General features: G+C 42.9%; 1 protein-coding gene across 1 annotated transcript; it reads left to right on the forward strand.

Moving 5' to 3' along the window:
• The first annotated feature begins 7,910 nt into the window (after nt 1-7,910).
• On the forward strand, nt 7,911-10,826 carry LOC133918831 (uncharacterized). Its single transcript, XM_062362907.1, has 3 exons — nt 7,911-8,748; nt 10,035-10,102; nt 10,220-10,826. The coding sequence occupies exons 1-3, from the start codon at nt 7,981-7,983 to the stop codon at nt 10,233-10,235; spliced, it is 852 nt and encodes a 283-aa protein (XP_062218891.1). The 5' UTR covers nt 7,911-7,980; the 3' UTR covers nt 10,236-10,826.
• Nucleotides 10,827-11,573: the final 747 nt, after the last annotated feature.

Genomic DNA, 11,573 nt, shown 5'->3' on the forward strand with positions numbered 1-11,573 from the left:
CACCATTGTTTCGGATCGTGATGCTAAATTTTTGAGCCACTTTTGGAGGTCACTTTGGAATAAACTTGGGACAAAGCTGCTATTTTCGACGACATGTCACCCTGAAACCGACGAACAAACGGAGGTTGTGAACCGCACATTTTCCACCATGTTGCGGGCTGTTTTGAAGAAAAATTTGAGGATGTGGGAAGAGTGTCTACCCCATATTGAGTTCGCTTACAACAGATCAGTTCACTCCACCACCAAGGTAAGTCCGTTTCAGGTAGTGTATGGTTTTAACCCCTGTGCCCCTATTGATTTACTTCCTTTACCAACATCCGAGAAATTGAATTTTGATGCTAAGACACATGCTGATTTGATTCTAAAAATGCATGAGTTGACTAAGGAAAATATTGAAAAGATGAATGAGAAGTATAGAACTTATGGTAGCCAAGGTCGGAAACATATTACTTTTGAAATTGGTAATCTTGTGTGGTTTCATTTGCGCAAAGATAGGTTTCCTGATTTGAGAAAGTCTAAATTGCTGCCTCGAGCTGATGGTCCTTTTAAAATTATGGAAAAGATCAATGATAATGCATATAAGCTTGAGTTGCCTGCAGATTATGGGGTTAGTTCCACATTTAACATTTCAGATTTAAAACCTTACTTGGGAGAAGAAGATGACATTGCGTCGAGGACGACTCCAATTCAAGAGGGGGAGGATGATGAGGACATCACTCTTTCGGATACACACACACACCGAGTATTCCTCCAACAATAGGTCCATTGACACGAGCTCGTGCACGTCAACTAAATCATGAGGTGAGCTCGTTCCTTAGTGTTCCTTTATATTTTGATAAGGATGGGATGCTACTGAATAATTGTGATGATTGTTACTTAGGAACATGGGAGAAGAACAGCAAGGGCGCCCAAGCCAAGGTGGAGGTCCAATCAAATTCGAGTCTGTTTTGGAGTCCAGGACCAGTCTGCACTAAAATCGTCGCCCAGGATGCATACGGACTCCAATTTCGATGTTCTACACATGGTTGGAAAGCTAAGGAGATAAGATTTCCAACGGGACTAGTCCCATGTCCAAATTCTTTCTGAGTCAACAGAAATTGTTAAAACAATTGGACGTCCAGAATCTGCCAGGGTGCTGCGCCACCATATTTTGGGCCGTTGGGCCGTGTAACGTGTTGGAGTCCATTAGGGACACGTCCAGGGGTCCTTGGCTGACCCTAGTCTTTTATACACAGTAGCCACCGCCCTAATTAGGGTTGGGTTTTGCTTAGATATTGATCTACACACAGTTGTGAGATTTTCGCTCTTGTTCCGGACCGACTAGATCGCCGCAAGTGTTTGTGGAACCCCGACTTCGAGTGCTTGAATTCAATTCGCAATATTTCAGATTGCATCTTCTACGTTCTTGCTTGTGTTCTCGGTACGCTTGCAGGGATTGAGCCTTCTTGGCGAGGTCAACCGCGCGACACGGTTGATAACCATCGGAGCTGTGGTGTAGTGATTGCAAGGGAGACGATATGTTCGGGTCGAAGCCTTTGGATCATCAACGTCGAGTTCTCCACCCACCGATTTATCGCTACCTATCGGAAGATCAGGCCAACATTACCCATCACTTGATATACTTAGGTTTGACAAATCAAAGTTACTTCCTTGAGTTGTTTGATTTGAAATCCTAGGTAGAACTTTAGTTCACCCATCATTGACATCTCAAACCTCTTGGTCATAATCCTACTAAACTCTTCATAAAATATTTTGTTAGTAGAACCAAATATAATATTATCGACATATATTTGGCAAACAAATAAATCATTATCGATATTTTTAGTGAAAAGAGTAGAATCGGTTTTGCCTATTTCAAAGCCTTTTTTGATAAGAAAATCCCTAAGGCATTCATACCATACTCTAGGTGCTTGCTTAAACCCATAGAGCGCCTTATAGAGTTTATACACATGATGAGGACATTTGGGATCTTCAAATCCGGGAGGTTGCTCTACGTACACCAATTTGGAGATTGGTCTATTTAGGAAAGCGCTCTTCACATCCATTTGATATTTGATATAGCTTGAAATTATGGTGAGTAGCATAGGCAAGTAATATACGAATTGATTCAAGCCTAGCTACGGGAGCATAAATCTCATCAAAATCCAAACCTTCTATTTACGTGAAGACTTGAGCAACCAACCTTGCCTTGTTTCTAGTGACGATCCCGTTCTCATCTTGTTTGTTGCGGAAGACCCATTTGGTGCCAATTATATTTTGGTTTGGTCTTTCCACCAATGTCCAAACTTCATTCCTCTGGAAATTATTCAATTCTTCTTGCATAGCCATCACCCAATCCGGATCTCCAAGTGCATCTTCCACCTTCAACGGTTCCAAAGAGGAAACAAAAGAGTAACATTTACAAAAATTTGCAATTCTAGAATGAGTGGTTACTCCCTTTTGTATATCACCAAGTATGTTGTCCACGGGGTGATCTCTTTAGATATTTTGATGAACTCTTGGGTGTGGCACTTGAGGTTGGGGTTGAATATCTTCTCCTTCATCATTAAAAAACTTGTTGAAATCATCATAATCTTGATCTTGACCTTGTTCTTGATTTTGATCTTGCATTGGAGTAGATGTCGATGGCTCTACTTGAATTGATGAAGACAGTTGACTTAGGTCATTATTGGCCATATGTTGCTCTTGTGACTCTTGAAACTTGATTTCTCCAATTTTCATCTTCTTTATTACTTTGCTTGGAATTTCTTAATCACCGGTTAGGAGTTCGTAGGCGGTCTTCTTCAAGATCTTGTGGAGATACAATTGGTTGATTGCATGGCAAGCGGTGTTGATGGCCTCCGCCTAAAATTGATCTGATACCTTGTATTCATAAAGCATGGTTCTTGCTGACTCTATGAGAGTCCTATTCTTCCTCTCGACAATCCCATTTTGTTGAGGGGAGTAGGGTGCCGATAATTCATGCTTTATTCCTTCTTCATCAAAAAATTCTTCAACTTGAGTGTTCTTGAATTCGCTTCCATTGTCACTTCTCACTCTCTTGATCTTCACATCGAATTCATTTTGAGCTCTCCTCACGAATTTCTTGAATATGGCTTGTGTTTCACTTTTGTCGTGCAAAAAGAATACCGAAGTGAAACGAGAATAATCATCACAAATAACTAAGCCATATTTCCTCACAAAGAAATCTATCTCTTCATCATCGGAGCTTTTATCTTCACTTGAATAAAATTCTTCAACTTGTTTGCTCTTGCTTGCCTTGAAAGCTATTTCTTTGTTTTTGGAAGTGGAGCTTTGCTTGGATAAGTTCTTCACTTCATTTGCTTCCTCTTCCATGAGCTCATGAGCAAGTATTCTCCTAAGAACATCACTTAGGGTGAGCCTTTTGTAATCTCTCTTTTCCCGGATGAGGGTGACCAAAGTTGGGTTTCTTGGTGCGAAGGCTCTAAGCAACCTCCTCACCACCTTGTGACCATCAAGTTCTTCACTACCAAGTCCTCTAATCTTGTTGACAAGCACCATCATCCGATCATACATGGCTTGTGGAGTCTCATCATCCTCTATGGCAAACCTTCCCAATTTGCCTTCAAGTAATTATATCTTGGATTCCCTCACACTAGTTGTACCTTCATGGGACACTTGAAGTGTATCCCAAATTGATTTGGCCTACTCAAGCCCATCCACCTTGTTGAACTCTTCGGGGCTTAAGGCACTAAGTAGAACACTTGTTGCTTGGGTATTTCTATGTATGGCTTGTTCTTGTTCGGGTGTAGTCCATGTCTTCGGCTGGAAAATCAAGACCTACACACACAATTTCCCAAAAGCTCGGATGGAGCGATATTAAATGCATCTTCATCTTGTGCCTCCAAGCGGTGTAGTGAGTACCATAAAATAATGGTGCACGCCCGGAAGGCACGGAGATGAAGTTGTTAGAAGGGGAATTTAATTTGCTATAATCAAAATTAATTTCAACTCCCTTTCTATCTTTGGAGCCATCGGCTATTGAAGCATCTCCCGTATCCATTTGTCTTCTCGAACCACCACCCGAAGTTTCACCTTTAGGACTTCTCGTGCTTTTATCTCCGGATGCCGACATCTTTAATCCTCCAAGCGGTTTAGCCTTGTAGGAGGTTAGGCTCTGATACCAATTGAAAGTCCTTGATATCGATTGGAGGGGGTGAATAGTCATTTCTGAAATTTAAAACTCTGCAGCGGATCAGACAGTGTCCGGAGACTCCGAATACTCCATGTTCCGGAGTATCCGAGTTCACCCGGATTATCCGGACTATACAGGAACTCAAAATCAACCATATCCTCACCCAAGCGACCAAAAAGATCGAGCAAGGGTTCTTACTCAATTCGCGGGTAATACAAACTTCTTGTGGCACTCCACAATGATTGGGTGCTCTACGAGTGACCTCTTGCCGTCTAGAAGCACAAAGCTTCAAGAGAAAAGAACGCAAATCATAGCTTGGCAATAACTCAAAATGCTCAAAGATTTTCTTGTTGCTCTCTTGCTCCAAATTTCACTCCCCAAACCTAACTCTCAAATCTTTGCAAAGATCAAGCACTAGAGGGGTTTGGAGGGCTATTGAATGCTCTAGAGAGAGTTTGTTCACTGATGGTTCAGCAGCCATAAATGAAAAGGGGTGAAGAGGTATTTATACACTTCCCCCCTAAAACTAGCCGTTACTGTGCTATTCAGACAGACTCAGAGTATCCGGGTTCACCCGGAGTCTTCGATTAGCACAGAAACTCACGCACCTAACCTGTTAGAACTAGCCGTTACAGTGACTCGGAGTATCCGGGTTCACCCAAAGACTCCGGGTAACACTTTGAGAAAAATCGGCTAAAATACTAGTTCGGAGGATGCCCGGAAGGTCCGAAACCATCAAGACCCGGAGACTCCAAACCAACTTGGAGACTCTGGCTAAAACACCTTTGGCTAACTGAGACTCTTTCTCGGAGTCTCACTCAGAGACTCCAGGACACTAACAGCATCCGTAGTATCCAGGCTAACCCGGAGACTCCGGGCTTAGGCTTTAAAGCGAGACCGAGACTCACTCACGGAGTCTCACTCAGAGACTTCGGAACACTTACATGGTCCAGAGTATCCGGGCTAACCTGGAGACTCCGGGCTCAGAATTAAAGCCAAACCGAGAGCTTTTCTCGGAGTCTCACTCAAAGACTCCGGGGCACCTAACAGAATTCGGAGTTTTCAGACCAACCCGGAGACTCCAGGCTCAGACAACTCTGCCATTTTCCCGGTGTTCGTGGGTGATGGTATCTCTCAAAATTTGATTTTCACAAAATACTTTGAGCACTGAGACACTAGCAAGACTAAAAAAGCATCCCTCTTTATAGAATGACATTCCTAAACTCAAATTCAAAATTAAAATGAATTGGACTCTATGAGTTTCTTCATGTCGCTTCTCATTTCTTTTTGTGGGACATCGACTTCTTTTAACCTTTTTCAATGGGACTAAAAACTGTTCATAAACTTGATAAACTCATTAGTCCCTTAATCGTTTGTCATCAATTAGCCAAAACCCACAAGGGGCCTAGATGCGCTTTAAGAAGAAAGACAATGAATCCATAGAGGAAGGAAAAGAGTTCACCAATCTTAAGTTCATCAAGTAGCACGCCTTTGCCTGAACATCTTACTAAACTTGCAGAGTCACCACATAACCAGTATCATTCAAAAATTTAACTATTGTGCTAGAGCAAGCTAAAAGCTGCTTGTCTCCTGTAGGAGAAAAAAAATGAATCATTTGCAGTATAGAGAGTCAGTACCAACACAAACAACAATGCACTCAAACAAAGTTACTCACCTAGTCACCTATAAAATACTCGAGCCCAACCACACATTGAGGAAGCTCTAAAGTGAACTTCTCGACTCCCCAACTTGTGCACTTCAGCTCAAGTTCTGTACCAAACTCTTTATCCGATTCATATGGTAGCCACTCAGTCCTGAGCGCAGCCGTTAGAGCAAAAAATCAGATGAAAGCATCAGATTTGAGATGGAGCTCAAAAGCAAAGAAATTTCATATCAGAGCTCGAAAGGGTGGGAGGGGGTTGCGACACCTCATTTACCTTCACCATTGTGGTGAAATGTGAAAGGGCGAGGAAGAGGCCTTTTCTGACGATGCGCTCGGCAGGCTGCAGGCTTGCGGGCCTCAGGAAAGCTCTTGTGCCACCGCGCCGGCATGTCCTTCCTGCTCACCTTCTTCGTCCTCCTCTCTTCAATGACTCAGCGTGGCCTTCCGGTGGTGGTGGCATGTGGGAGAGCGTGACGGCAGCACAGGTGAGGGCGGCATCGACGCGGGAGAGTGTGGTGGCGGATGGCATAAGAGATGTCAGTTGCAGCACCTACATCGGAGGATGGCGTGGGAGAGGGCGGCTGAGGCCTGAGGAGGTTGAGTTGGGCCGTAGAATTCCAGTGGGGTACTCGGGGTTTTTGGATACGACTAGGGCCATGGCCCTAGTGGCCCTAGTTGGAGCTCCACCCTTGATCGTCATTGCTTTATGTCGGGAGATGCGCGATTGCCCTAACAGTGAGAGGAGCAATGTGAGGCACGTTTGCAAGCCCAATTACAAGAGGAGTAATGGGGGTGAATGGTCAATTCTGATGGCGAGAGGAGTGACCGGGGAGGGTGGGTCATCTAACCATGTATTTGGTTGGGCGTTTGAACCCAAACTTGGATAGGAGTGCTCGGGACGATGTCTCGTACACACATTTGGTTGGTTGAATCAAGCAAACTAATTTGGATGGAATGATATAGATTTCAAAAATATTATCAAGATACTAAACGATTTCGTATGTAAAAATCGACCGAACGACCTCGTACAGGTTCTGTCAACTCCACTAATCACTTACGGTTAGTGATAATTAGTGACTATCAGTTGTTATTAAGGATTTTAGTTAAACATTAGTTACAATTAGACGTTATTAGCCATAACTAAATATTATTGTGGGTATTTAATAATGATTATTGATAACTAGTAATGATTAGTACTAGTTAATATAGTTTATTGATAGTAACAAATATAAAAATTATTATTTCTGTAAAATAATTAAGTTATATATGGATATAATACATAGCTTTTAAACAACTAAATACGTTCTCATATCATTTCATATATCTAATCAAACATATTCCAGTACCATCCTTTACATTTAATCAAACGCTTCATCCAAAACCATCCCATCTAAAACCATTCTATTCCATTCGACTTCGTTCAAATAACAAAATGGTACCTAATATAGTGGCAAATTGGAAACAAACAAGTCGAGTTCAGAACCGGCGACAGGACACATAGGACAGAATCCCTCCCCCATACGGCGTGAGTGGACTTGGGCCCGAATCCCTCTCGTTCAGGATAAACCGAAACCGGCCTATAAATTGGAAACAAGTGGTTGGTAGAGGAGTGGGTAGGGTTTTTAGGATCTGTTTGTTTCAGACTGTTTTTAGCTTCTGCTTCTGTCAGAAACCCAAAAGTCAGAAACTCAAGTAAACAGGTTTGCTCAAAAGTGACTTCTGGAGAAGTCAGAAACATACTTCTGAGAAAATAAACTAAAAGCTAAGAAGCTAACTGAGAGTAGCAATTCTGAGAAGTAGTATGTGAGAAACCAAAAAATTATTGTAAAATTTAATAGCTAAAATCTAAAAGTAATTTTTCAGAAAAATCAAAAACATAGTTTTTCAGAAAAGACAAAAACATAAATCCAAACAAATAGGCTGTTAGGGTCATTTCTTTCCGTGCGAACAATGTTCTCGACAGGTAATGTCGATATAACAAATTTAATGTCAAATATGTTTTGTGACAGGCGAATCAGGAAAACTAAAATAAAACAGTGGCAAATATGCAAATCACATTTATTTATTTTTATTTATTTTCCGGACACGGCTTCCCCTCCCTTCCCTTTCTTCCACTTCAGTCGCCCACCATCGTCGTCGCCGCCGGAGAGGAAGGAAGGCAATGCCGTGCTGCCAAACGGTGCTCAGCGCCGCCGCTGCCGCCGCCAGAAGCACTCCGTCATGGCTGCACCGGTTGCACGCCAAAGAGGGCATCTCCTTCCCCTCCCACCTAAACATCGACGACCTCCTGTACGGAACCCGACCCCAACCTCCCCTGCCTCTGCTTCCGCCTCCGCCTCCGCCGCCTACTTCCTCCAATCAACACACCAACCCCGCCGGCATCAAGGAGCCGCCTCCCAAGGCCGCCAAGCCCAAGCAGCAGCGACCACCGCGCAATCCCTCGCGACCAAACCCTAGCTCTAGCAATTCCCCACAGCCGCAACTGCAGCTCACCGCCGTGATCTCCGACGTTTTCGCGATCCCCTCCTCCTCTCCACAAGACACCCCGGCGGTTAAGGCCTTCCGCAAGCAGTCCCGGCCCCGCCCGAAAACCGATGACCAGCCGATCCCTGCTTCTCCACCTCGCCACCACAAGCACAAGATCGCCAAGGCCAAGAAGCGCTGCCGGGCCGAGCGCCCCGCGGATGCTGACGAGGAGAGGTGCAGCCGGACCGACGTCACCGTCATTGACACCAGCACCAAGGGCTGGAAGGCCGCCAAGCTGCTCATTCGCAGGGGCGACATATGGAAGGTTCGCGACAAGAAGCCGTCAGCGGTGTCTGAACACGAGGATGCCATTGCCAAGGGCAAGAGGAGGGCTGGCCTTGTCTCCAAGTTACAGAGAGACCAAGAGAAGGAGAAGCAGAAGGAGAAAGAAGCAACCTCATCAGTGAGTACTCTTCATGCCCTGCCGATCCTTGGTATTTGATAAGTTGCTTGTAGAAATTCTTATTTATACAGAAATGTAGCATGCCTCTTGATCTTGGAATCAAATGTTTGTTAAAGTCAGATGGATTCTCCTATGCAGGAATAGGTCAGTTAGCAGGGTCTAGTGTAGCTTCTTTCATTAAATGAACCCGATTCGTTGGTTTCAGGATGAGCATGTACCTACCGAAGAGCACACATGCACACCTAATATGATCTAACTATAAATAATTGATCTTGGGCCAGAACGTTGTAGCTTACATTGTGTTGTAGGTTGTGGCTGAGGGGAAGAATTATGTGTTAATCTCGGTTTCATTTTAGATGAAAGGGGGAAATCTACTGCGCTATGCTGTTAGAGCATTTGTTCACCAATTGAAAAGCACTACCGCGTGTTGTGCAGCTTTCAAGGGAAAAGAAATAAGGTATAGTTTAGTAGTACGACCAGTTACCACTGTCCATTATGTTTCTCCTTAGGAATAATAGATTAGATTATCTTATTGAGCAGAACAAGATGGATCATCTTATTAATCACATTACCAATGATAATATAAAAACTAATTGAACCACCTACAACCTCCTGTCATTCCTGTTGTTCTTGATTTGCCAGCCACTTGAATCAACATGCTTTGATTAGGTAGAGTACAAATCGATAGTTCTACTCGCTAGTATTGCTTTGCTTGTCATCAGGTTTGAGTGCCATTACGAGAACTCAAACTCATGATCTCCCATTTAGCTGCTTACCACCAGGGCATATGCATATTGGTTGATAACAGTATGGTTAGTTTAGGGGTAACCTAACGAGATTGCTGTTAATTGACCGCGATTTCGATCCCTGTTATGGAACATTAGCTTTGCAGTTCTTTGACATGATAAAATGTTCCCTCTGGTCATAAATGAATGTTGTTTTGGATGTGTGCAGTTAAAATTCTTTAAACTTCAGTTATTGATATCTAGATGGATATTTACATTGAACATATGAAAACAATATGCATATACTTGTTTCAGATTGTAGATTCATAATATTATGATTTTTTTTGTAGGTACATTACCATAGATTTTAGTGGTCAAAGTTGCATTTTGTAGACCATGTTGATGTCCAAAACGACACTCTTGTGTGACCAAAGGGCATTAATAACATCAGTAGAAGCATATTAGCACCCACATAGCAATATCAGGTGGATAATAAAAACAATCTGTCAAGTATGCATAGCTTTTATCATTAAGGCTTTGTATGATTTGTGTTTACTCCAGGGAAACATTCGTGCAGTTAGTGGAGATGTGATGAAAGAATCAGATGATCCCATTCAAACTCCGAAAAGGTAAACCTGATAAATTCGTCTCCGGTGCAAAGTGTGCTCTGCTGCTGCAACCCAAAATTAAATAATTGATGCCATTCGGAGATGCTAAAGAAATTTTCTTTTACATGAACATTGCAGGTCTTTGATGTTCTGAACCAGAAGTTCAGAACCAGAAGGCCAAAGTGCAGCAAATCTTCATTTACAGACTAAATAGAGGCAATAAAATGGATTGGACCGCACCTATAGGTGACTTGAGAGGGAATTAAGGCCAAGAATCACATATCCAGACAACATTGTCATTACATTGGAATTAACATGTTCAGTTTGATTATTGTCCTATTAATCTTTTGGTGTCTTGATTGATTCCTATAAGATGTTCCAACTACTAATATCTGGCCTTCTGGAGCTGGGAGGGTATCATGTATGTAGATGAGCCCTTGCAAGCTCATCTAAATGTCTTTTTTTTTCTTCTCTTTTTGTAGAAATGGCAAGGCCATCTAAGTGTTATCGTTGGCTATTGCTGGAGTTGTTGAGGTTTTGATTCATTTAGTATGTTTGTCCTGTCCGACTGTTGGTTGGGTACTGCAACTCAGTTGGTTACTGTAAATGGTATGTTTATATTGGTAACTCAGTTGCTGTACAAGTTCGGTTTGCATTTTTGGCATTTGGCCAAGTGTTTCCTGTAAGGTTTGGATAACTGACCAGACGGTAAATGCTGTTGGTTGCTGTGATTTTATTTTGTGCAAATTTGTAGTTTCCCTCTGGATGGGGTATCATGAATTGTACTGTTTGAGAGGGGCCAAATGATGCTCTCTTTGACTGTTGGTATCCCCCTTTTTTTTAACCTTGTATTAACGTCTTTTAAGTGAAGTCTCAGGTTTTCCTCCAAGCTAAAGTTATGAGAATTGGAGGCAGTGAGCTAGTGACTGAATATTAGCTAGTATTATTCCTTTCTCCACACCAATTCCTAGTTTGTCTGCTGAGGCAGTGTTTATTTCGTTTAGGCAATTTAAGTAGTTTTGGATTGATGGAGAGTATGCTTGTTCGTGTTCAAACCGTAAACTTTAACTAACGAAAGGAAGATTACGCTGCCGGACAGGCAGCCGTCCGTCGGTGCGCCGCATCCTTAGTGTATCTCAACGCCTTCGGCCGCTGGCCACATCATGTTTGCAGGTGCCTTGGCAACTCGGGAAGCCAGAGCCCCCTCAGCAGTCACGCCGGTGAAGGATCCAACAGCTTACGAGGCTGCTAGGAATCATATCTCCCTCTGCTTTTCAGATTACACAATTCATGTCTAGCTGACGATGATGGATTTGCCTTCTTCAGACATACTGAATCCAGAAATGCCAACACAACTTCATCCAAAGAAACAGCAATTACTATTACTATGTAAAAGCACTAGGAGAGAACCCACGCCCATGACGGATGGCGCGGGCTGGTAGTGAACAAATTATTGAATAGTGCATTTGTTCACTCGTGCCTAAGACAGAGG

The sequence above is a fragment of the Phragmites australis genome, chromosome 5 (assembly GCF_958298935.1).
Source record: "Phragmites australis chromosome 5, lpPhrAust1.1, whole genome shotgun sequence".
In the NCBI taxonomy this organism is placed as follows: Eukaryota; Viridiplantae; Streptophyta; class Magnoliopsida; order Poales; family Poaceae; genus Phragmites; species Phragmites australis.

What these genes read in the sequence shown, in the direction of transcription:
- LOC133918831 (XM_062362907.1), top strand. Translation starts at nt 7,981, where the DNA reads ATGCCGTGCTGCCAAACGGTGCTCAGCGCCGCCGCTGCCGCCGCCAGA. An exon ending in AGAAAGAAGCAACCTCATCA is followed by an intron (nt 8,749 to 10,034) that starts GTGAGTACTCTT and finishes TGTTTACTCCAG; the next exon opens with GGAAACATTCGTGCAGTTAG.